Here is a 27,508-nt window from a genome sequence, read left to right as displayed (position 1 = left end):
GACACAGAACGGAAGCGCGCTTTTACGTCTAGACTATGGAAACCTGTACAGACCTAATGGATCTCGCGGCTGAGAATTGGATCCAGTCTAGCGCATATGTCCCTTCTGATGGCTTGTTACAATGTATCGGTGCATGTGACGTGTATCGCTGTGGAGTCCAGGGGGATCTATCCAGCAGAAGATTGTCTAGATCAGGGACCCTCAACCTGCGGCCCTCCCAGCTGTTGGAAAACTACAACTCCCAGCATGCTCTAATAGCTATAGGCTGTCCAGGCATGCTGGGAGTTGTAGTTTTGCAACAGCGGGAGGACTGCAGGTTGGGCGTCCCTGATCTAGATAGACAGATCACTTCAGTCAACTTATTCAAACTCCTATTTCTGCGAACACCGTGTGGCACCCATTCACGGAAATCATTGCAGCTGCCACTACTTGCTTTTGGAGAATTCCAGGAATGTGCCAATCGGGGGCCGGAAAAGCTGGGTGACGAGACCTCTTTTTTATTTATTTTTTTATGGCATTTTGATAGGATGTGCCATGAATGTCCAATTGGCGCACGTCCATGCTCCTATCTCCAGAATGGGGCCCCACAGTGAATAGAGGAGATACACCGCCAGCGCACTTTGCCAATTTGCTGCTATGGGAATTCTTGAGATAGAAGTGGGGCTAGCGCCAATCGGACATTCCTGGCACGTCCTATCAATATGCCATAAATGTCCCTTTAAGGGGTAACACAGAAACGTGGAGCTGGGAAAGCTCAGTGAAAAGCCCTTTAGAAATAATGGCCATGTTTGTTCTCATCCATCTTTCTTGGTCTCCTGAATGTGGGGGTCATGGAAAGCTGGGTGATGAGACCTTTTGGAATAGTGGTGGTCACCCATCTTTCCCAGACACTGCTGAATATAATATTAACAACATGATAGAAGAAGAATAAGACGTCTCAAGGACTTTCCCGGGAATGTTGCAATTTGAAAGGAAATTCAAGTATTTCAAAACGATCGAGGATGCTCATTGGGTTGCAACCATTCCCAGAACATATTGAAAGCTCAATTTCCTGTAAACTCTTGACACATATAAAGCGAGTACGGTAACGTCACCGGCCTTGACCATAAAAAGCAAGATACAGGTGGTGCCTTTAAATGGAGGATGTGGTGTGAACAGCCAGTTGTCACAATCCTGACTGCGCTTTATAGGGCGGCGATGATGTCAGTCATTACAAGTTTATAGCTGTTGACTGAAAGCTGTAAAAGCTGAATTCCAGTAAAAGATCCTGCCGGGAATCCAGATCAATGTTTCAATTACATGTAGTTTTCTAAATGACCAGTAGGTGGCAAAAAGTCATGAAGTGAAAATAGAAATGTGCGGGCGGCTTACGGTGCAGATTATGCTTTCCTTATTTTATAGTTTCCTGTATACGGTTTATGGCTCTCATTATAACCAAGATAAGTGGTTAAAGAGAAATTATTCATAATACTCCTATAACATTAATGGTTCAGCAAACAGAAAAAGCTGCAGATTTTATATTATAATACGGCCTCCTATACAAAAGAACATAGCTACTATAATACTGCCACCTATGTACAGATAACTACTATAATACTGCTCTTATGTACAAGAATATAACTACTGTAATACTGCTCCTATGTACAAGAATATAACTACTATAATACTGCTCCTATGTACAAGAATATAACTACTATAATACTGCCTCCTATGTACAAGAATATAACTACTATAATACTGCTCCCTATGTACAAGAACATAACTACTATAATACTGCTCCTATGTACAAGAATATAACTACTATAATACTGCTCCTTTGTACAGGAATATAACTACTATAATACTGCCTCCTATGTACAAGAACATAACTACTATAATACTGCTCCTATGTGCAAGAATATAACTACTATAATACTGCCCCTATGTACAAGAATATAACTACTGTAATACTGCTCCTATGTACAAGAATATAACTACTATAATACTGCCTCCTATGTACAAGAATATAACTACTATAATACTGCCCCTATGTACAAGAATATAACTACTATAATACTGCTCCTATGTACAAGAATATAACTACTATAATACTGCTCCTATGTACAAGAATATAACTACTATAATACTGCCCCTATGTACAAGAATATAACTACTATAATACTGCCCCTATGTACAAGAATATAACTGCTATAATACTGCCCCTATGTACAAGAATATAACTACTATAATACTGCTACTATGTACAAGAATATAACTACTATAATGCTGCCTCCTATGTACAAGAATATAACTACTATAATACTGCTCCTATGTACAAGAATATAACTACTATAATACTGCCTCCTATGTACAAGAATACAACTACTATAATACTGCTCCTATGTACAAGAATACAACTACTATAATACTGCTACTATGTACAAGAATATAACTACTATAATACTGCCTCCTATGTACAAGAATATAACTACTATAATACTGCCTCCTATGTACAAGAATATAACTACTATAATACTGCCTCCTATGTACAAGAATATAACTACTATAATACTGCCTCCTATGTACAAGAATATAACTACTATAATACTGCCTCCTATGTTCAAGAATATAACTACTATAATACTGCCTCCTATGTACAAGAATATAACTACTATAATACTGCCTCCTATGTACAAGAATATAACTGCTATAATACTGCTCCTATGTACAAGAATATAACTACTATAATACTGCCTCCCAGGGGAGTAGCCAAAGGCTCATGGGCCCTGGTACAAGAGTTCAGCTTGGGCCCCCTTCCCTCAGTGCTTTGTGGCCAGGGGTAGGGAAGCGCAAGGCCTTCGTGCTGCCTGAGGCAAAAATGTAACCCCCCCCCCCCATGCCAAATTCTTGACCTAACCCCTTCCCTCCAGCCAGAGGTGTAACTTGACCAGCATGCACTTTCTATAAAACTGGTATCTTCTTATGCGGCACAAGGGTCTTTGGGCCCCCTCAGGCTCCTGGGCCCGGTAGCGACTGCTACCTCTGCACCCCCTATGGCTACGGCCCTGCTGCCTCCTATGTACAAGAATATAACTACTATAATTCTGCCTCCTATGTAGAAGAATATAACTACTATAATACTGACCTCTATGTAAATGAATATTACTACTATAATACTGCCTCCTATGTACAAGAATATAACTACTATAATACTGCCTCCTATGTACAAGAATATCACTACTATAATACTGCCTCCTATGTACAAGAATAGAACTACTATAATACTGCTCCTATGTACAAGAATATAACTACTATAATACTGCTCCTATGTACAAGAATAGAACTACTATAATACTGCTCCTATGTACAAGAATAGAACTACTATAATACTGCTCCTATGTACAAGAATATAACTACTATAATACTGCCTCCTATGTACAAGAATAGAACTACTATAATACTGCTCCTATGTACAAGAATATAACTACTATAATACTGCCTCCTATGTACAAGAATAGAACTACTATAATACTGCTCCTATGTACAAGAATATAACTACTATAATACTGCCTCCTATGTACAAGAATAGAACTACTATAATACTGCTCCTATGTACAAGAATAGAACTACTATAATACTGCCTCCTATGTACAAGAATAGAACTACTATAATACTGCTCCTATGTACAAGAATAGAACTACTATAATACTGCTCCTATGTACAAGAATAGAACTACTATAATACTGCTCCTATGTACAAGAATAGAACTACTATAATACTGCTCCTATGTACAAGAATATAACTACTATAATACTGCTCCTGTATACAAGAATATAACTACTATAATACTGCTCCTGTATACAAGAATATAACTACTATAATACTGCTCCTGTATACAAGAATATAACTACTATAATACTGCCCCTATGTACAAGAATATAACTACTATAATACTACATCCTATGTACAAGAATATGACTACTATAATACTGCTCCTATGTACAAGAATATAACTACTATAATACTGCTCCTATGTACAAGAATATAACTACTATAATACTGCTCCTATGTACAAGAATATACCTACTATAATACTGCCTCCTATGTACAAGAATATAACTACTATAATACTGCTCCTATATACAAGAATATAACTACTATAATACTGCCTCCTATATACAAGAATATAACTACTATAATACTGCCTCCTATGTACAAGAATATAACTACTATAATACTGCTCCTATGTACAAGAATATAACTACTATAATACTGCTCCTATGTACAAGAATATAACTACTATAATACTGCTCCTATGTACAAGAATATAACTACTATAATACTGCTCCTATGTACAAGAATATAACTACTATAATACTGCTTAGTATGCACACAAGTATAATTATGGTTCTGTAAATTTTAGGTTTTTCATATCCGTATGAAATTGGTCATGAAAACTATTTTCCGTTATGTCTTTGCAGGAGTTCATGTACCCCCGGAGTGCCCTCACCAGGGATTTGGTGCTGCCGATGCATCAGAGTAACAGGGAAGGCGTGGAGGACATGTCCTTGCTGTCGGACCTGCATGAAGCCGCCATCATGTTGAATCTTCATCAACGTTACACAGTTGACAAAATCTATGTGAGTCACGAGCTGCCGACCTGTGTGTTAGAACGTAGAGTGTCCTTCAGTAAATGTTATTTAGTATATGAAGTCTGTTCACACTCGCAGGATACGCTGTGGGTTTTCGGCCACGGAATATCATAAAAAATCCAGACAGCAGCATGCTGCACCATTTTATCCAGTGGAATGACAGTAAACTGATGAACCCCATTATAATCAATGGAGTCTGTTTGGCGCACTTGGTTTCGGTCTGGTGATAAATCTGGCGCAGCCATTATTTTAATTTTTCCGTACCAGTACTGAAGCAGAACATTAGAAATAATGGCGCAGATCTGAACTTGGCCTATCCGCCTAATCACCGTATAAGGCCTGATCCACACGACCATATTTTGTATCTTTGTCCAATCAGATGTCATCCGTGTGCTGTCCGCAACAGTGTGTCTGTTTGGCAAACATTCGGATGGAACATGTCCTATTCTTGGCCACAAAACGCAGACCACGGACCCATTGAAGTCAAGAGGTCCTAAAGTTTTTAAAAAAAACGGAGACAATGCGGATGTCACATGGGCAACATATGTGTTTTGCAGTTCGCAAAACGGATAAGGTCTTGTGCATGAGGCCTAGTGAAAATTTCTACAACTTTGTAATATACTTCGAGACTCCATTGGTAAAATAAATCCGATCCTGGTTGTTTAACCCCTCAGCTGCCACAGTGACTGTGGCGTCTAGATGGTTAGAAAGATGGGGTTCTTCTGTCTCCGATCACCACCTTCCTCCTCCAGCAGTTGTTCATGGCAGCCAGAGGCCTAGCGAAGGTCCCCGGGAACACGGGTCCTCCTAGAACTCCCATTACACAGGCGGGGTGTAATAAGATGATGGTAAAATGACAATGCAATGTAGATGTTCTGATTTCCATGCATTGATCAAATCATGCTCAAGAACCCTAGCAGGACTAAAATGACAAAAGATAGAAAAAAGTTTAATAAAGTTTTAAAAAAATAATAGAAAAACACACAAATATTTAAAAATCAACCTCTCACTTTATCCCATTTATGATATAAAATAATGAACAGAATTGGCTTTGCTGCCTCCAAAAATATCTGTTAGGCCTCATGCCCACGAACGTGTGCCGGCCGGGCCTGTGCTGCGGACCGCAATGCATGGGTACCGACTGTAGGGCCGCCACATGCGGACACATTCACTAGAATGGGGCCCGCGATCCGCATCCGACGGTCCGCACTGCAAAAAAGTAGTGCATGCACTCGTTTTTTGTGGTGCGGAGGCACGTACAGAAACACTGCGGAAGTACTCCGTGGAAGCGCTGCAAGGTGAACGCCATATGAAAAAAATGAACAATGCCGGGATTGCAGTGTTTTATTTTCCTCACCTTGGAAAAAAAACTGAAATAAATTATCACAAAGCCAGTTGTTCCCCAAAATGGAGCCCCCACACAGCTCAATAGAAAAAATAAAATAAAAAATTGTCTCACAATATGGAGGTGCTAAGCAAATTAAGAAAAAAAAAATGTAATTTGCCTAACGCAGGGATGCTCAACCTGCAGCCCTCCAGCTGTTGTAAAACGACAACTCCACCAATGCCCTTCTGCAGGCTCTTGCAGTGTGCTGACATCAACATGTCCAATAGCCCCGCCATCAGATAGAGACGGACTTGTCAATTAGAATGATTGTCGGTTCAGCTCAGGGGAGCCCCGCTCGACACATGGTCCGTGTTTACAGTGCTGTCATCTGTATCAGCCATAAGGTTCATGTCACAATGTTTGTGTGAAATTACTGTAAGCGTGAAACTTTCTTTTGTTTTACTTTTTAGTGTTCAACAATTTAAATAATGGATTGTATTCAAAATATTTCTTTTTTTTTTTTTCTTCTTCTTTCTAGACCAATATCGGTTCTATTCTGGCCTCAGTGAATCCTTACAAACAAATTGCAGGGTTGTACGATGAGAGTGCAGTGGATTTATACAGTCGCCATCATTTAGGGGAACTTCCACCCCACATATTTGCTATAGCCAATGAGTGTTACCGCTGCTTGTGGAAGAGACATGACAGCCAGTGCGTCCTCATAAGGTATGAGACAAAGTGATAGCTATTCCAGAGGCTATTCCAAATTTTCTGACTGCTCTAACTACTATAATACTGCTCCTATGTACAAGAATATAACTACTATAATACTGCCTCCTATGTACAAGAATATAACTACTATAATACTGCCTCCTATGTACAAGAATATAACTACTATAATACTGCCTCCTATGTACAAGAATATAACTACTATAATACTGCTCCTATGTACAAGAATATAACTACTATAATACTGCTCCTATGTATAAGAATATAACTACTATAATACTGCTCCTATGTACAAGAATATAACTACTATAATACTGCATCCTATGTACAAGAATATAACTACTATAATACTGCTCCTATGTACAAGAATATAACTACTATAATACTGCTCCCTATGTACAAGAATATAACTACTATAATACTGCTCCCTATGTACAAGAATATAACTACTATAATACTACTCCTATGTACAAGAATATCACTACTATAATACTGCTTCTATGTACAAGAATATAACTACTATAATACTGCTCCTATGTACAAGAATATAACTACTATAATATTGCTCCTATGTACAAGAATATAACTACTATAATACTGCTCCTATGTACAAGAATATAACTACTATAATACTGCATCCTATGTACAAGAATATAACTACTATAATACTGCCTCCTATGTACAAGAATATAACTACTATAATACTGCTCCTATGTACAAGAATATAACTACTATAATACTGCTCCTATGTACAAGAATATAACTACTATAATACTGCTCCTATGTACAAGAATATAACTACTATAATACTGCTCCCTATGTACAAGAATATAACTACTATAATACTGCCTCCTATGTACAAGAATATAACTACTATAATACTGCCTCCTATATACAAGAATATAACTACTATAATACTGCTCCTATGTACAAGAATATAAGTACTATAATACTGCTCCTATGTACAAGAATATAACTACTATAATACTGCCTCCTATGTACAAGAATATAACTACTATAATACTGCCTCCTATGTACAAGAATATAACTACTATAATACTGCTCCTATGTACAAGAATATAACTACTATAATACTGCCTCCTATGTACATGAATATAACTACTATAATACTGCTCCTATGTACAAGAATATAACTACTATAATACTGCTCCTATGTACAAGAATATAACTACTATAATACTGCTCCTATGTACAAGAATATAACTACTATAATACTGCTCCTATGTACAAGAATATAACTACTATAATACTGCTCCTATGTACAAGAATATAACTACTATAATACTGCCTCCTATATACAAGAATATATCTACTATAATACTGCCTCCTATGTACAAGAATATAACTACTATAATACTGCCTCCTATGTACAAGAATATAACTACTATAATACTGCTCCTATGTACAAGATTGAATTGTGTTTTTCTAGAAGATTCTTAAATGTGAACCTTTAGAAACTGTCCTTTATATCTTTTAGTGGAGAGAGCGGTGCTGGCAAAACAGAGAGCACAAAACTGCTCCTTAAATTCCTATCATCCATGAGTCAGAGCTGCGCAGGAGACAATCGGACACATGTGGAGGAGGCCATCATGGAGAGCAGGTCAGAAATGCCACGTTCCTTCTGCAGTGGACACTGGTCGTTGGATCTTATATGAGCAAGAGTTGTAGGACAACATTTATTTCAAACATAGTTAGGCTACTTTCACACATGCGCTAGCAGGGTACGGCAGGCTGTTTCTCTGCCGGATCCGTACTAACGCTAGCCCATGTGTGCCGCCGGATGTCCGCTCCGGCCCCAGCACAGCAAACATACCGAGAATCAGCCGGACAAAAATTGCAGCATGGGGCCGAAACGGCCTTTTGGCCTCTCACATGGGCTAACGTTAGTACGGATCCGGCAGGGGAGCAGCCTGCCGGACCCTGCTAGCGCCTTATTTTCATAAAAAACCCCTATGAACGTTATTTTCTGTGACCTTCTAATATGATTTTTTTTCAATTCTATTCCCTTCCCAGGATTTCTGTTTGCTGTCAATAGATAGACACCTTGTTTACATGCAGAAATAAAAAAACGGACACATTAGTAGTAGTGATCTCTGATGCCCTGGGTCCTTTGATCAGTTGGACAGTGTATCAGACTAGGAATGTACACAGAAATGGCTTTGTTCACCAAGTCCAGGATTCAGGTATACTGCATCTCCTTTTGGAAAGCGCCACGTTGGCGCGAGGAGTCTTATAGTCCATGCAATGATCCTGAGAAGAGCATGTGCAGATGAGTTCATTCGGGGGATACTTTTATTTTCCAAATTATGTCTCAAGGCCTGTGTAAGGGCTCTTTCACACGAGCGGATCCCGTGCGTGGAATCCACTGCGTCAAAGAGTGCCAAGCTCCGTTCCGGACAGCAGAGACACGGAGCATTAACATGATTGATAACGCTCTTTGCCTCTCTGTGACCTTTTTACTACAAAATCACAGTGACAACTTTATCTCACTGTGATTTTGTAGTAAAAAGATCACAGAGAGGCAAGGAGCGTTATCAATCATGTTACTGCTCTGTCTCTGCTGTCCGAAACGGGGCTTGGCTCTATTTCACGCAGCAGATTACCCGCACGGGATCCGCTCGTATGAAAGAGCCCTAAAAGGTCATACATTGACTTATAGGATAGCTACCTTACATCTGGTGGCATTAGAGGCAGTGTTTTCGAAGAGCTCACTTGCATTCCCTCCTCCAAGAACTTCTGAAGTGCTTTGCCTGGCCTATAAGACTTTTCATGCTGTTACTTTTTCTCCTTATGGAGACTGCCTTATGTCCCGAATCCTGACCAAGGCCTCTCAGCCAGTTAAGCCAGTACTCTCTGCTCTGCACTAATGAGGTCCAATCATCCACAAACAGCTGTATGTAGATAAAATGTTGGCTTAAAGGCTATGTACACCTTCGTAGGCAATTTTTTTATGATTGCATGTTACTCATTTTTGGCCAAAAATAATTTTTTCAACTGGCCTTTATTAAAAATATTCAGCCGTTCTGTCACAAAGGTTAACTATTTTACTGGCTGTGTGAATGTTACTTTCACTTTGTGCTGTCATCTAATAAACCTTATCTGAAAGCTACTGAGAGGTCATAAACACTTATTAAAGGCCACAATCTTATCAGTAAGATAAGAACTGAGCTATAATGAGTGTTTATAAGGTCAGAGAGCAGAGATAAGGAGTCCGTCACCTCCTAACGTGACGGAAAAGACAAAATCCAAAGGGTGCTTCTAGAGCATCTCAGCTCTGTACAGAAAAAAGGGATGCCATATTTTAATATCGGTATAATAACAATTTAAAAAAATTCCCCAAAAGGTGTCCATGGCCTTTAATTATTATACAAGTCATGTCTCAAGGCCTGTTTTTAAAAGGTCAAACATTGTCTTATAGGATAGCTGCCTTACATCTGAGGCAAAGCTTGTTAGGAGCTCTTTTGCATCCCCGCTTCACTAATCACAAGCGGAGATCTCGATAATTCTGATTTGTGAACTAAAACGCTAAATATATTACAAAGTTGCAGGTCTTTTCATTATACGTTGATTGACTAGTTTACAACGAGAAATTCCTTTAATTATTCTCAGAATGTTCTATAAAAAAAACATGAGAGAGGACATGCCTTGCATCCTGATTGTATACAGGCGGTGGAGCCTTCTGGTTACCGTACTTGCCACTTTTTTCAAGTTTTTATGGAACTAGCCTGTGAACTGGACCTAAAAAAAGGGTGTGGTTTATGCAAATGCTGATGTTAAAGGGGTGTGTCTGGTTGTTCTGGGGTGTTCCTGGACAAAGCAGGGGTGGGGTTTAGAAATGTCTCACTATTTTTAAACTGGTGTGCTATGGCAGCCATGGTGTAACGGATTATAGCGGGATTAATATTTGTGATTTTCTTGGATTTTCCCTCTCAATGGGTCAGTATTAGGAAATACCCAATATTCTGCATGTTACGACATGGTGACGTAAGATCTACAAACATGTAGTATGTGCGGATCACGCTCCTTGTGTTTTTACAGCTCCCACACTGTAAAGTGTATGTATACAGAATTGATTTGACCCCGGCTGTGTATATACATTCACGCTGCCCTCTGAATTTCATCTCCTTCCACAGCCCGATCCTCGAAGCTTTCGGAAATGCCAAGACGGTTTACAATAACAACTCGAGCCGCTTCGGAAAATTCATCCAGCTGCACTTCTCCCAGCAGGGCCACATCCAGGGGGGCCGCGTGATGGACTGTATCCTTCTAATCAAGCGTATAATGACATGGAGCGCGTAGCCTGCCAGAAAAACGAATGACTCCAACTTTCATCCACAGAGGAACTAAGTTTAGTTGGTGTCGCATGCAGAGAAAGCAGAAATTCAATTCTCGCTTTCTAAATGAACACAGACTAAAGGACGAGCAGATCATCACCCGTGGTGAACACAGGAGCGTTCTCTGCAGATGTGGAAGTGCAGAATTACTCGGGTCCTGCTAAAAATAATACCACAATACCACAATCCACTGAGTATAGTCAGAATATACTCAAAAAGCTGATATTAACCTCAACAGTGCAAGAAATATACCCACACCCCTTATGTAGCCGGACAAACTACTAGAATATGCAAGTACTATGATCCCCTATGGTAGAAAATGGAGTAAAACCTTTTTTTTTTCACATCGTTGTGCCAATGACCATTGAAACCAGTTTGAGTAGATTTCAATCTAGGCTTATGGAGGAGTCCTGCGACATCAATTTAAACGCCTCCTCCGGGGATGTGAAACACCGGGATACAACTGCAGTCTTTGATAAATTACCCTCATTTTTTATTTTATTTATTTTTTAAATCATTTTATTTATTTTTTTTGGGTCCAATCATAACTAGGGACGAGCGAATTTCATGTTATGAAATTCGTTTGCGCTTCGTTTGGTGGTAAAAGCAGAATTCCGTTATGGATTCTGTTACCACGGACCGTAACGCAATTCTATGACGGAATGCCTTTAGAAGCATTCCGTTATTCATTCCGTCATAATAGAAGTCTATGGGCTGTAAGACGGATCCGTCCCGTTTCCGTTATGCAGGGGAGGACTCGGGATCAGGAGAGGACTCCCCTGCATAACGGAAAAGGGACGGATCCATTTTGCAGCCCATAGACTTCTATTATGACGGAATGAATAACGGAATGCTTCTAAAGGCATTCCGTCATAGAATTGCGTTATGGTCCGTGGTAACTGACTCCATAACGGAATTCTGCTTTTACCACCGAAGCGCAAACTAATTTCATAACATGAAATTCGCTCATCTCTAATCATAACTCATTTTTTTTCCAGAAGGCAGCATGCTCTAGTAATAAAAAATGTCTCCAGAAAATGCTACCAGACGAAAAAACTTGCATCAATTTCATGGCATTTTCCATTTGTGATTGGCAGATGTCGAGTGCCTGTTTTTTTTTTTCTGATTCTGCAATTAAGTTTTACTGTAGTTACTGTAAAATCCTGTCACGATGCTACGTTTTTTGGTAAATCGAAGAAACACTAGCGTTATGATGCCCCACAGTCCACGAGGTTTGCATAAACCCTTCCTAAAGATCTTAGGGATGTGCTACAGAACAAAGAGGGCGACTGCCCCCTAGTGTCCACTTCTGGCATTGCACAGTCTATGATGAATAGAATTTGATATTTATATAATAATAGTATTGTTTTCTGTTACTTGCCTTAACCCCTGGTTTACCAGATCTCCTGGAGAAGGTAAGATCATCCCGCCACCTCCTATAGGACACCTTTCTCTCTGTGACTAATTCTTGCAGGTTTAACCATGATCACTTCTAACCTTCCCAGTTGTATTCCTTATTTCCATCAACAGACCCGAGTGACACGGCAGAGTCCCGGAGAGAGGAACTATCACATATTCTATGCTCTGCTTGCTGGGGCCAGTAAAGAAGAAAGAGGTAGAGTCCTAGTGTCCTTTCCGACCATGTACTATATTACCAAATCCTGCCGCCATCTTCTTCTCCATGGTGTCTTAACTATTGTACTGATGGAGATTCTTTCAATCTCTAAGATACTTTGTGTTTCAATTCATCATCATTTTTAAGACCTCTGCTTGCCGTCAGTGAACAGGAGCATCTAGAAGCCTAAAACTCAGGCCTAATACGTCTCGCTGCTAAGGGTTTGTATCCAGTCAGAACAATCCTCTGGGAGCTAAAGAGCCTGATACATTTTTACCTGCACTGATACATTGTGACAAACTTAGATCACGACGACTGCATACAATTTGACCAAACCCTCAGCTGTGAGAAGTATTAGTTCTCTACAGGTTTTCAACTGCTGGTTGAAAGTATCACCATTACCGACAGAAAGCAGAGATCTTGACAACGAAGAGGAATTGAAACACAAAATGTATGAGAGAGTTTTAAAATGTTTCCTTATACATAAAGAAAAGGAGGGGGGGGGGGGGGCCGAAAATTCTATTGTGATTGTCAGCGGAGTTACCCTTTATGATTGGCTCCTTACCATCCTGTGTTCACAGAAGGGCTCTCCCTCTCGGATCCTCACTCCTATCAGTATCTCAACTCCTCCGGGTGTGTGACGGCCGAAGGCCTCAATGATAGAGACCTGTATAATAAAGTTTTGGTGAGTCCAGTAACCTAAACCCGAAATATAAGCAATCAGCTTCTTAAAGGGGTTGTCCAGGATTAGAAAAACATGGCTGGCACCACACCTGTCCGTGGGTTGTGCCTGGTGGCTCGGCTCCACTGAAGTGAATGGGGCTTAGCTGCAATATCGCCCACAACCTGTGGAGAGGGGTCTAACCTCTGTCACTTTAAGTTAATATCTGTCTGTTCTGTGCGTCTCTCCTGTAATAAATGATGATTTCTGGTCGCAGACGGCGCTGCAAGTGATGGATTTCAGCGATGAAGAAATCCGGGAGGTGTGGAAGCTGCTTTCTGGCACGCTGCAACTGGGGAATATGGAGTTCATGACAGCAGGGGGCGCTCAGATCACAAGCAAAGCAGGTGACGAGCATTACAACGTGCAGTGTGTGAACTGTTTCCATTTTCTAATATCTTGCCGAGATATGATTGCTTGAACTTGGAGGCATGAAGTGCGGTGCCCTGAAGCTGGGGTGTTCTGGACTGTGTACGTTTTCGCCTGTTGCTAGTGTGCAGGGCCGTCAACTCCCTACTTTGTTGCACTTTGAAGGGTTGACTTGCACTGTGATTTATGCTGTTGCTTACACTTATACCGTTTTATGTTGTTGAACTGCATTTTATGTTTATTGGAATATATCCTGTTCATTTGCACTGTTATTATACTATAGCTGCACTGCGCTGTGGAAGGGGGTAATGCACAGCCAGCTAATACTGAGAGACTTTGACTTTCTACCTATGCAAATTTTTGCAGGGAAAAAGACAGACATCCCAACCTTCTGACTGTCTGCTCTAGCTCTGTTGTTTATGTCTGGAAAAACTGCTTAGTCATTCCCATAGACTTGTATTGACACTCTGACAGACAAAATTTGTAACATTGCTTCTGTTTAGGCTGTGCTTCTCCACACCACCCCTCCCACTAGAAGGTTCTAATTGGCAACTGAGAGCAGTCAGAGCCCCTAGTTGTCTGCAGATAGGGACCAGTGTTTAATAGGAGAGACTCTGCCAGACTGCATGAGTGACCAGAAGAAGACACTGAGATTGGTATACTGAGCCACAGCCCCGAGACTTTTGACCAGGGATCCAGCCGGATGACCGAGCTGTAGACCCTGGGCCACCAGCCTTTGGCCATGATACCAGCCTTCTGAGAATGTGGGACAGCTAGCTCAGGCCTTTCCTGAGAACAGAACCTCCTTCTCCCTGGGTGGAGACTGGAGAAGCCAGCTCGGCGCATTACCTGTATTGTTTTGCACCTGAATTTCTCCAGTAAAAAAGCACACTGGTTTACTGCAGACTCTCTGGACTTATTTCCCATTGGGTGCACCATACCTTACCATCCCTTCCAGAGAGCAGCAACACGTGGTGCCACCTGGACGGTGTCCTGAGGACCCAGCATAGCATTTGGGCCACCCCAAACCAGGCCACTGCAGAAGCCTGAGGCTGCACTACTGAGAGATTGTAACAACAACACATTCACTTCCAATGTAGTCATGAAGACCTTGTGCCGATCAATGTCTTTATCCCTATCGACGTCTACGTTCTCACTGGTGTGAATGGTGGCAGATCTATATGGATCTTGATGTATTTGGTGATGTGAATAAGTAGATTCCTGTTGATTGCGTCGGTACATTACACGTTGTATACAGATTCTGTTTAAAGAGCAAAGTGGCTGATAACTGCCAACAATAGCTTAGGAACCCTTTAAGTAAGTCGGTAACCTTTCCCTTTGCTTTCTTCCACAGTTTTGAGCGATGTCGCCGATCTTCTGGGATTGGATTCCTTCCAGCTTTCAGAGGTCCTCACCCAGAGATCCATGATTTTAAGGGGGGAAGAGATCAGTTCCCCTCTGACAGTCGAGCAGGTGAGATGAGTACGGGATTCTTGTGTCACAAGACCTGCCAAGTCGGGGGTCAGATAGTTTGTACCCCTCCCACACAGAGGTCGGCAATAGACTGAGTGCCCCCGTGGTCCAGTTTCTTCTTCTGTCCCCCGCCATTGGTTCCTCAAGCTTAGTGATAGTGCAGCAACACTGGCAAGGCCATATGGTCTCATATCTCTATGGATGCACTCATTTGTTGTTGGTGCGGGTCCCTAACGGTGGTTTCTGTGGCATTTGTAGCAACGAGTCATATGGGGCCCCAATGTCTAAGGGGGCCAATTGGCTTTTATGCCACATAGGAGACATAAGGGGGTACGGGTTCCCTTTGCTCTCCTATCACTGGGACCTCCACCAACCCCTAGTTATAGGGGATACCTTGTAACAACTAGAATACCCCTTTAAGGGTAATTCCCATCTCTTTTTCTCCTGCAGGCTATAGACTCCCGAGACTCTTTGGCGATGGCGCTCTACGCTCAGTGTTTCTCCTGGCTGCTGGGGAAAATTAACGCTCGTATTAAGGGAAAGGAAAACTTCAAATCTATCGGGATTCTGGATATTTTTGGATTTGAAAACTTCCAGGTAATTTCCAGATGGAGTCAGCCTTCTAGGAGAACTCAAGGTTTTTTCAAATTTTTCATTTAAAATCTACGTAATGTATTGAGTAACTTTGTAAATAATTTCTTTTAGGGTTCATGCACATGAACATATTTTTTGTCCGTGTCTGTTCCGGTTTTTTTGTGGCCCATATGAGGAACCATTCATTTCAAATGGGGCCGCAAAAAAAATGAAAATGACCGAATGTCCAAAAATCTGTTCCGCAAAAAAATAGAACATGTCCTATTGTCTGTTTTGTGGACAAGGACAGGCATTGTTACAATGGATCTGCAAAAAAAATGGATGTCACACGGATGTGGATCTGTGTTTTGCGGACCCCAAAATACATACAGTTGTGTGCGTGAACCCTTACTTATCTTCCACTGATTTGAAGCAATATGTTTTCTACTCCAGTCACACCCAAAGTGAAAGCAAAAATCCTGCAGATCAGCCTTGGATTCTTCTGTATGCAGCTTCGGTACTCCAGCTGTTGTGAAACTACAACTTCCAGCAGGATTTATCCACTTCTGTGGGAGTTCTGAGAAGGGTATAGCAAATGTGCATGCTGGGAGTTGTAGTAGGAGCCTACCCCTGTACTAATCTATGTGAGATTCCATAAACAGCGCCACTTTTGTCTATAGGCAGTTTGTGGTATTGCAGCTCAGCCCCAGTCACATAAACAGGCTGTGGCTGCAATGCCAGACACAACCCGTGGACAAGAGTAGCGCTGTTTCTAGACGGAAGCAGCCATGTTTTTCTTATCTTATACAATCCCTTTAATGGAGGATGACCATCCGTGTGCAGTCACGTCCACACCAGGAAGGGTCAGACAAGGCACTGATTATTTTGTGCCACTTTTGACTCCGTTGATGATTGATAAAAAAAATGGCTGCACAACATTTCACATAAAAACAATAGAGCTGAGAAATGGGGATCATTCTAAATTAAAGTGATATTATACCTACTATAAATGGGGAAAAATAGAAGCTCTTTGTGCACATTTTTGATCAAACGTGTGTCGGGCCTATCTACCAGGCGTCAAGGTGGCTTCCGCAGACGGGTACCTAACACTAATATACCGCCTCTCTTGAACTTACCTAAGCATACAATTTTGAGGGCAGTGTAGGAACCAGCTACATTTACCCTCAGTTCACACCTGAGCGTTTTACAGCGCGTTCCTACGCGCTGTAAAACGCACAACAAGAAGAAACCAATGCTTCCCTATGGGAATGGTTCTCACCTGGGCGTTTTACAGCGCGTACGATCGCGCTGTAAAACGCCCGACGCTCAAACAAGTACTTGAGCTTCTTTGGGGCGTTTTGTCGCGCGTTCCCGTTTATAGACTTTCGGGAACGCGCGACAATGTGTGTTCGCTTGTCTCTGTATGCGCGATTGTAAACGCCCGTACAATCGCGCATACAGAGCGCTCCTTTCAGAACGCTCAGGTGTGAACCCAGGGTTATACTCTGCTCAGAAGCCCCAGGCAGATGGGCGGGGAGTGCTCAGTCTAAAAGACGCCGCTACCCTCAATATATACTACAAGAAAATTTAGACTAGCGCACACTTTTGACTCCATGTTATTCTTTTGCCCAGGTGAACCGGTTTGAGCAGTTTAATATTAATTATGCCAACGAGAAGCTGCAGGAATATTTCAACAAACACATATTTTCCCTGGAACAGCTGGAATATAACAGGTAATGGAGCAGAACAATCTAATCTGTATCCAATTTGTTCCTTCTTGTCTTAAAGTGTACCTGAGTTTTCAAAAAAGTTTCCATAATGGCTGTGCTTCTTTGTACAATCATAGCTGTAAAGGAATGTCTTTTTTTTGGGCTTCCCTAATTTCTTATTCAGACTAATTTTTCCCCTCTTCAGCTGCACAGATAGATGCATTTCTCCCACAAGCAGTGGGCATCTGCTAGCAGTATGTGCAGTGACGTTTTTTCCCTTACTTGCCACTATGTTTGTTTTCAGTGTTTTACAGACACACAGGCGCTTCTCTGCTCCTCAGAAGCAGTGTAGAAGCAGTGCTTCCATCAGCCCCAGGATCTCGGGTAGCTCTTAGGCCCCTTTCACACGGGCGAGTATTCCGCGTGGATGCGATGCGTGAGTTGAACGCATTGCACCCGCACTGAATCCCGACCCATTCATTTCTATGGGGCTGTTCACATGAGCGGTGATTTTCACGCATCACTTGTGCGTTGCGCGAAAATCGCAGCATGCTTTGTTTTGTGCGTTTTTCACGTAACGCAGGCCCCAGAGAAATGAATGGGGTTGCGTGAAAATCGCAAGCATCCGCAAGCAAGTGCAGATGAGGTGCGATTTTCACGCGCGGTTGCTAGGAGACGATCGTGATGGCGACCCGATCATTATTATTTTCCCTTATAATATGGTTATAAGGGAAAATAATAGCATTCTGAATACAGAATGCATAGTAAAATAGCGCTGGAGGGGTTAAAAAAATAAAATAAAATAATTTAACTCACCTTAGTCCACTTGATCGTGCAGCCGGCATCTCTTCTGTCTCCTTCTTTGCTGATTGCAGGAAAAGGACCTGTGGTGACGTCACTCCGGTCATCACATGATCCCTCACATGATCTTTTACCATGGTGAGGGATCATGTGATGACCGGAGTGACGTCACCACAGGTCCTGTTCCTGCACACAGCAAAGAAAGAAGACAGAAGAGATGCCGGGCTGCGCAATCAAGTGGATTAAGGTGAGTTAAATTTAAGTTAAAATTTTTTTAAAACAATTTAACCCCTCCAGCCCTATTGTACTATGATTCTGTATTCAGAATGCTATTATTTTCCCTTATAACCATGTTATAAGGGAAAATAATACAATCTACAGAGCACCGATCCCAAGCCCGAACTTCTGTGAAAAAGTTCGGGTTTGGGTACCAAACATGCACGATTTCTCTCACGCGCGTGCAAAACGCATTACAATGTTTTGCACTCGCATGGAAAAATCGCGCATGTTCCTGCCACGTACCCGCACCTTTTCCCGCAACGCCCGTCTGAAAGAGGCCTTACGCACTCCCATTTTCTGTGTCTCTTTCACAAGGGACGGATCTTGCCTGACAACATGCAGTGGACTGCAAATTTGGTGGAAGTGATCTGTAGCGACCATCACTTATTTTTTTAAATGAAGTGATTTAGAAATTTGGTGTTTACACCTCTTGTGTGAAAGTAAAGTGACTCTTTGAGAAACTTAAACATTTGCTATCATTTTATGTCTACGGCTCCTATACAGGCCTTTTTGTCTCCATAGTAACAGACTCTAACCAAATCCTATGCAGTCTGATTCTATAATCATATGTCTTCCCCATACTGTCTACATAAGTATCACGTGACATCCATGACTGCTTGATCAGACTACGCAGAGTTTATTTGTAGTCTGTTACCATGGTGACACACTGATCTTCATAAGATCTGTAAACACCATTTTTTAAATTAGGACAATATACAACGTTTCTTTATTTCTTATTTCAACCGTTTTTTTAAGTTTTATGTAAAGAAGCCTTAACACTTAGGATAACAGAGGTTTTTTCATTTTTGCATTTTCATTTTTTCCATGATCCATAACTTATTTTTTTTTCCGTTCACATAGCTGTATGGGGAATTTTTTTTTGCGGGACAATCTGTAGTTTTTATTGATACCATTTTGGAATGTGTGTGACTTTTTGATCACATTTTATAAAAAATTTTTGGTTAGAGAAGCAATAAAAAAAGGCAAATTGGCCATTTTGACCATTTTTGCCATTACGCCTTTCGCCGTATTGAAAAAATATTTTTATATTTTAATAGTACGGGCATTTTTGGTCGCAGTGATAACCATGAAGTTTATATTTTTTGTTATTTATGTATTTTTTCATTATGCAGAAAGGGGGGTGATTTGAACTTTTTTATTTTAATATATATATATTTTTTTAATTTTTTGTTATGATTTTGAAGTTCGTATTTGAGCGTACAAATTCAAATTTATTTATTTTTTATTCTGAACAATCATGGATTTTTAAAATCCAGCTTATTGCTCAGAATTGCTAATTTCTTATGTTGGCCTGCCACCTCTTCAGCAAGACTCATCATATTAAAATCAATTACCGGCATCCTCACTGGCCGCAGAGGATGCCGGTAAGAAGCCCGGGTTTTTCACCCTTTTTAGATGTCATGATTTCACTTGATCACGACATTTAAAGGCTTTAATTAAAGCGATCGGCATTATTGACGGTCGTGGTAATTAGCCGTGGGTCTCTGATGTTTAAAACAGCGGAGACCCGTCAGCCATGACTCCCACTACTCGTGCGAGCGGGTGCCGTGTTTGCCTATCACTCCAGCTCCGTACATGTACGGGGCTGGTAGCGAAGGGGTTAAAGGTGTTGTATGAGATTTTGATATTGATGGTCTATCCTCAGGATAGGTTATTAATATCTCATCGGCTGGGGTTCGACTCCGGAGTGCCACAGCCTTTTCCAACAGCTGATCGGTGGGGGGTGCCGGGAGTCGGACCCCCACCATTCTGATATTGATGAACTATCCTGAGGATAGACCATTAATATCAAAATCTTGGACAACCCCTTAAATAATTGTATAATGACACATTCAGCAATTTCTGATTTATGTTACATTCTAATCCCTCACCTTTTTCAAAATTGTGCCTTGCTGTCAGTGGATGGAAACCTTATTTGCAGAAAATTTATATACAGACCAGTTTGTAACAGAGCGCTTAGCCTGGAGTCAGAACAGGAGGGAGGTTAGTGCCGCTGTTATTTTGAGCTCACAGAGCTCTGCCTAGAGTAGACAGATACATTGTAACAAACCCCCAGCTATGTGAAAGTATCTCAGGATGAGTTTTCAGCTTCAGGATGTTAATGTGAATGTTTCTATTCACTGACAGCAAGCATAAGTCATAAAAATGGGGAGGAATAAATGCACAGACTACATTATAAAGTTGTGGAACTTATGTTCATTTATAATACACCTATTTGTGTTGCAGGGAAGGGATACACTGGGAAGCGATTGACTGGATGGACAATGCAGAATGTCTGGATCTAGTGGAAAAGGTAAGATCTGTACTGAGTTTAGTGATGTCCTCGCTCGTCCTACCCTCCATGATTCACACGTCTTCTTCTCTCTCCCATCATATCTATAGAAACTCGGTTTGTTGGCTTTGATCAATGAGGAGAGTCGTTTTCCGAAAGGCACAGACTTCACCCTGCTCGAGAAGCTCCATAACCAGCATGCTGTGAGTGCTCTTTACACTGCCAGCTTCCTGTAACTTTGGTATTATTGTTACGGTTTATCTACTTCCAAAATTCTGCACCAATTCATTCCTCAAAGGGGTTTTCTAAAATTAAAAAATGACCCAAAGTTAGGGGGTGGCTTAAATAAACAAAAGACCTATTCATCACCTGTTTAATCTCCCACCATTCCAGATCGTCCAGTGCCCTCACTCTGGTGCTCCCCAGTGGTCATTGTTTACTTGTCTACAGCAAAGACTAGCCTGTTTAGCCACATGACTGCTGCAGCCAATCACAGGCCTCAGCAGTGTGCATCACAAGACCACGGAGGACAGAGATTGGCTTAGATGGCATATGATCAGCTGCCTAGAAGTAAACAGAGACTGGTGGGGACCAGAGCAGAGGCACCACTGGACCGATGGTCGTTGAAATGAGTCAATATTACAATTTTATGTAAAAAAATATATATATATATAATATATTTTCTCTTAATTTCTGGCTATTCTATCACCTGTGTCTGCCATTTTAGCAGTTTTTTCTCTGTGCTTGCTGAATGTCTAGTTTGAATTTAGCTCCCATACACTGCGCACACAGAAAGTAGATGAGAATCTCCTTCCTAACTGTCTCACAGTCACTCAGAAGCAGCCCCTGGATAATGGAGGACATTACAGAGAAGTACTGACCTGCATGGTTGTGAATGAAACACTTGTGCTGAGCTATAACTATCCTATGTAGTTGTGCAGTCTCTTTTTGACTCTGCCAGTCTCCTCAGCTCTTGCACACTCTCCCCCCTTTCCGCTCCATAAATTGCATTGACATGTGTAGTATGATCTTCTTTCTTAGATGATCCATGATAAAATTTTGCAATTAGCAAGGAGAAAGGGGGTGGGGTGGGGGGTAAACAGCTGATAACCTAAGAAATAGACATTTCCCACTGATGAAACATATTACAAATTTTATTGTGGTCGCTTATGCTACTGATTTATGCAAAGTTGTTTTAAGCGTTAGTGACCATTGAATGATAAAATCCTGTCTGCAGCCACCACTAGAGGGAGCCTAGTAGTTTACGGAGTTTAATAGGGAGATATTTGAATCCTTAGGCAGAAGGCTCCCTCTAGAGGCGGCTGCACACTGAAGCTTTTATGTTCCCACACTCTCCACCCAAGAACGTCCCCGCCAGATGCAGACTTCATTTTTTCAATGCAAAGTTGCATAAATGCCTACTTTTTTATGGTCCGCTTCATAGACCAGTCCCGTGAAGATGAGGACTGTTGGAAAGCTACTGCTATATAATACATATCTTCTTTTTTTGTGTTCCAGAACAACCCACATTACGTGAAGCCTAGAGTTACTGAGAACCAGTTTGGCATCAAGCACTATGCAGGGGAGGTAAGTGCACAGAATCTCTTACATCACCCTGATCCTGAGGCACAAGGTGATAATATCTTATACACAGAAAGACTATTGAAGACTGTTCTAGCACCATGCATGTGTGGCTGCCTGTGCTGTGTGGCCGCGGCTGCCTGTGCTGTGTGGCCGCGGCTGCCTGTGCTGTGTGGCCGCGGCTGCCTGTGCTTTCTGGCCGCGGCTGCCTGTGCTTTCTGGCCGCGGCTGTTGTGGCATGTTTGCAACTGCCTATGGTCTAATGGTCTGATTCTTGGTCTTTGCTGGCCCTTTAGGTCACGTACGATGTCGCCGGCTTCCTGGAGAAGAACAGGGACACCTTCCGTGATGACATTTTGAACATGCTGAGAGACAGCAGGTAAGATTATTGAGAGCTCTGCTACTCGGGGGTATCTGTCCGATGTCCGACACCTCTCCATACGCTTCTGTCTTTATTACTTAGGTTGGATTTTATCTATGATCTATTTGAAAAAGTCTCCAGCAGATGTGGGGGGGAAACACTGAAGATGGGGACAATGAAGAAGAAGCCGACAGTCAGTTCTCAGTTCAGGGTAAGCGCAGCCATAATTGTTCAACTTGCTCTAATAAAATCTCACCTCCTATAAGATAAAATATATTATTACTCATTTCCTATTATATCTTTCCGATGCAGAGCTCCAGATCTCCTCTATAGCCACAGAGTTATATGACTAAAGTTCTGTCTGCCTACTGCCACCACTTGGGGGAGCTTACTGCATATATTATTAAAGGGGGTTTTCTATCTGGGACATTTATGGCATATCAGTAGGATACGCCATAAATGTCCGATAGGTGTGTATCCCTGGATGGGGCCCCGCAATGAACAGAGGGCATAATGCCCATGAGCAGAATCCTCTCCATTCATCTCTATGTAACTTCTGGACATGACTATAGAAGTCCCATAGCAGTGAATAGAGGAAAGTTCTGCTCCTTTCACCGACAAAGCAGAGCTTGGCTATTTTCTGAAGTCCCATAGGGGTGAAAGGGTTGAAAAGCTTGCTGTCCATTCACTTTGGGCACCGTTCTTGAGATTTGAGCGGAGGTGGGACCTGCACCTAGTGGACATTTATAGCATATCCTATTGATGTGCTCTAAATGTTCCAGATGCGGCAATCCCTTTAAGTTCAATGTATAAAGATTATGCAGTGAGCTCCCCCTAGTGGTGACTGCAGGAAGATACCATATCACTCCGTCTAGGCTGGGGATTGGAGCTCTGTATCACAAAATACCCTATAAAGTTATATATTTTAAGAAATAAATACGTACTGAATAGTGGGTGTAATTACATAATTAAAGGTGGCGATTCACTTCACAGAGATCTGTTCTGTTGTATCCGTGTGTAATAAAGTTTCTATATTCTGGTCTATGCTCTAGTACAGGCATGGCCAACCTGAGGCTCTCCAGCTGTTGTAAAACTACAACTCCCACCATGCCCTGCTTTAGGCTGATAGCTGTAGGTAGCCTGGGCATGCTGGGAGTTGTAGTTTTGCAACAGCTGGAGAGCCTCAGGTTGGCCATGCCTGCTCTAGTATCATTGCTCATAGTGGTGCCATGTTTTCTAATCTTTTAGGAATCCCTCCATTCTCTCATGGCAATGCTGAATACCTCAAACCCCTTCTTCATCCGATGCATAAAAGCCAATACTGAGAAGGTGAGTGCACTCTATTTACCCAGCGGTGCGCCACCAATGAGGCAGCACCAGGTAGGGGCAAGAGGGGGGCAGCCAAAGGGCCATGGGCTGAAGGGAAGGGGTTAGGTTTAGAAATTGGCATTGGGAAGGAGGGGGGGAGCGCCATTTCAGTTTTCGCCTCAGGCAGCAGAAAGGCTAGGTGCACCCCTGTATTTCCCCCAGATTAAAACGAAGCTCTGATTGGAGTGACTAGAAAGATTCCCATTAGTTACTTGCATCAATAGCAATTCCTCAATATAATATTATTGTCATTGGCCCATTGATGGGAGAAGTATCCAATAGGCCTGTTTGAGCTGAGAGTCCGCTACAGTTGCATCTAGTCTACACCAGGCATGCTCAACCTGCGGCCCTCCAGCTGTTGTAAAACTACAACTCCCACAATGCCCTGCTGTAGGCTCTTCGGGCATGCTGGGAGTTGTAGTTTAGCAACAGCTGGGGGGGCCGCAGGTTGAGCATGCCTGGTCTACACCATTCTCTGTGAGGTTCACTACAGACGGATACAGTTTCCTGCTCTGATACATTGTAACGAACTATCCCAAGATGAGAGAGGATTTGTGCTGGTGGTTTGTTTAGCTCACAGTAGATTGCCTGGCTGGCATACATTTGTAATAAGCCCTGTGAGAAGTATTAGGTAGATTGAAACAAGAATGCTACAGTTCATTGACAGCAAGCAATGATCTTGCAAATGATCAGAAATTAAGCACAATGTATATTCACATTCACATAAACCACAAAACCCCATCCAAATGATTTCACCCCTTTTGGGTCTTTTTATATTTTTTTTGCATTTCTTTTAGCTGCCGGATAAGTTCAGCCCGGACGTGGTCCTAAATCAGTTGAGATATTCCGGAATGTTGGAGACGGTGAAGATCAGGAGGGCCGGGTATCCCGTCCGCAGGCAGTACTCAGACTTCATGAGCAGGTAAGTGCATCAGAGTCATTTGCAGGTTGCAGTGCGTTTAAATGTTAGACCTATTCACGCCCTAACAAGAATGTTCACATTCACTGACAGCAAGCAATGATGTTGATGCCAGTACGAAACTGCAATGCAAAGTATGTTAGGACCTTGCAGATTTTTTTTTAGATATCCTTTGCCGCCTCATATACTCTGTGCGTAATAATGCTACAGCTTTAAGATCATTAGTGGCACTGGCTCTCCGTGGCATCCTTGCATTGACCACCTTGACGGCCTTGCGGAATACTGACTGCTAATTATCCGCACGCAGGTACAAGATGTTTCTGAAGAATATTACCAGTACTGACGACGTTCGGGGAAAATGTGCGGCTCTCCTGCAGACCTTTGACGAGTCTAAAAAAGAATGGCAGCTTGGAAAAACTAAGGTACGAAAACCAAGAATGTTTGATCTTTAATTCATTACTGATCTTCATCCACTAGGGGGAGCCCAAGAGCCTGTACAAATCTAAAAGCAGGGAGCGCCACCTAGTGGTGGCTGCAGTTTTTTTTTAATCATTTTAAGTGAATGTTACAAAAAAGAAAAAGAAAAAGTTGCACCTACTGAAATCAAATACATACATCTTTTATCTCCATGTTATATTTTAGTTCCAGTATTCAGAATTTAAATTATTCATTTAGCTTTGCAGTGGTTGGAGCTGCGCTCCTCTGGTGCAGAACTCCATGTCCTAGGCTCAGGCATGGAGTGAGTTTATCATTCTCTTTGCAACAGGATTCTGTGAGAAAAGTTGTACATTTTGGCACACGCCATTGTTGTGCAAAAAATATGACATTTTTGTGATTTTGCAACTCTTTGGGCACTTTAGAAAAATGAGTGGAAAAGTGGGCGTGGTTAGCTACATTGATCAGCGGCGACTTTTCGAAAAGTTTTCGAAAAGTTGCGGACAAAGGTGCAATCTTACTTCAGTAGGGAGGTGGAGTAAAAAAAAAAACACGGGAGTCACAGCTCAAGACAAAAGTGTCATGTGCAAAAAAGTGCCAAAAAATTATCAAAGTGTGACATTTGGTACATTAGGCGCGAATTACAACAATGCAGACTCGTATCAAAACTGGAAAAACCTGTTTGCCTGTGGCCACCACTAGGGGGAGCTTACTGGACATGGTTTCAGCATTTAAAGGGGTTTTCCCATCTCAGACAATGGGGGCATATCTGATAGGTGCGGAAGTTGTGGAGGATGCACTGCGCATGTGCATCTGCCCTCCATTCATTTCTATAGGACTGCCGACAATAGATGAGCGCTGGCTCGGCTATTTCCGTTGACCCCATAAAAATGAATGGGAACGGTGGCTGGGCAAGCGCAGTGCGCTTCCATTTACTGCTATGCGGAGGGCGCTTCGTGGGGGCCGTCCCCGGGGTCCTCCAGCCACCACCTTCCCCACTCCGCTCTCTGTGTAGAAGGTGCGGGTCCCACCTCTATCAGACAATGGGGGCAAATCGCTAGGATGGGAATGCCCCTCTAATAAAAGGTACAGTATGCAGTGAGCTCCCCCTAGTGGTGACATTTGGAAAGCCTGCTTATCTATAGCATGTGCTGTATGTAGATAACTCATGTCCCCAGTAGCTGTGCTGGTACTTGTAGTTCTCCGGCAGCTGGAGCCTTCCACAATTAATGGTTTTGTGATTGATATGCTCTTCTTTTTTTTTTGCTGTTGTTGGATTCTCTTCTGATGAAATGTCGCGTTGAATATTCTTCACGTCATGAAGTGAGCATTGTTTCTGTGCTGAGAGACAGTCGCTCGGTTAGACGTGATAAAACCGCCATGACTGATTTGTTTGCCCTCTGACGGCGGTGACTGCGCCCTGCGGTATGAGGCAGTGGGCGAGGGAGGTACAGGGTGTTGTGTGGGTCATGGGCGAGGTGACATCACGTGGAGATCTGTCAAAGACAGAGCCAGAGGGGAGTCACACGGGGGTTGCCCCAGTTGGGTGGCACAAGTCGGGAGCTGGTGGATGCCTGCCATGCCTGAATGGTTACACTGGGTTATTGTGGACGGCTTCTGGAGCCTGTAGCCTCGGGCGTGCGGCACAGAAAGCCTCTTTGTTCTGCTCAAGGTCACAGGCTGCGCCTTTTGTGTCTTAGTATTTGGGACGTGTTCTTTTAACAGTCGAGAAGTGTTATCGCAGTTAATATTGATCTTAACCCTTACCGTGCAGCGTCCATCCTCCGTAAGGATCGGATCCCCTTGTGTTGTCAGCCTACAGCTCTGCTACATATCTGCCCCTGATGACAATGATGCTTAGTGAAAAGCTCTGCAACTTTCTTCTACGATACTTCGTGTTTCATTTTTCTCACAATTTTCAAGATCTCTGCTTTTTTTTATTTTTTAATGCAGAGACTGAAAAGTTGAG

At 42.2% G+C, this 27,508-nt stretch overlaps 1 protein-coding gene across 1 annotated transcript in view; it reads left to right on the top strand.

Moving 5' to 3' along the window:
* LOC121007492 (unconventional myosin-X-like) overlaps positions 1 to 27,508 on the top strand; it is a 102,096-nt gene that overhangs the window by 33,840 nt on the left and 40,748 nt on the right. The window contains exons 3-21 of the mRNA XM_040439434.1: positions 4,461 to 4,619; positions 6,497 to 6,684; positions 8,186 to 8,308; positions 10,842 to 10,966; positions 12,444 to 12,457; positions 12,573 to 12,657; positions 13,239 to 13,342; positions 13,596 to 13,725; positions 15,102 to 15,220; positions 15,671 to 15,817; positions 17,426 to 17,526; positions 20,830 to 20,896; positions 20,986 to 21,078; positions 22,394 to 22,462; positions 22,753 to 22,835; positions 22,920 to 23,028; positions 24,066 to 24,146; positions 24,983 to 25,107; positions 25,412 to 25,526. Coding sequence (XP_040295368.1) covers positions 4,461 to 4,619; positions 6,497 to 6,684; positions 8,186 to 8,308; positions 10,842 to 10,966; positions 12,444 to 12,457; positions 12,573 to 12,657; positions 13,239 to 13,342; positions 13,596 to 13,725; positions 15,102 to 15,220; positions 15,671 to 15,817; positions 17,426 to 17,526; positions 20,830 to 20,896; positions 20,986 to 21,078; positions 22,394 to 22,462; positions 22,753 to 22,835; positions 22,920 to 23,028; positions 24,066 to 24,146; positions 24,983 to 25,107; positions 25,412 to 25,526 — 2,037 coding nt within the window. The remainder of the gene's footprint in view (positions 1 to 4,460; positions 4,620 to 6,496; positions 6,685 to 8,185; positions 8,309 to 10,841; positions 10,967 to 12,443; positions 12,458 to 12,572; positions 12,658 to 13,238; positions 13,343 to 13,595; positions 13,726 to 15,101; positions 15,221 to 15,670; positions 15,818 to 17,425; positions 17,527 to 20,829; positions 20,897 to 20,985; positions 21,079 to 22,393; positions 22,463 to 22,752; positions 22,836 to 22,919; positions 23,029 to 24,065; positions 24,147 to 24,982; positions 25,108 to 25,411; positions 25,527 to 27,508) is intronic.

This window comes from Bufo bufo, chromosome 7, assembly GCF_905171765.1.
Source record: "Bufo bufo chromosome 7, aBufBuf1.1, whole genome shotgun sequence".
NCBI lineage: Eukaryota > Metazoa > Chordata > Amphibia > Anura > Bufonidae > Bufo > Bufo bufo.
This window is presented reverse-complemented; position numbering and strand designations above follow the sequence as displayed.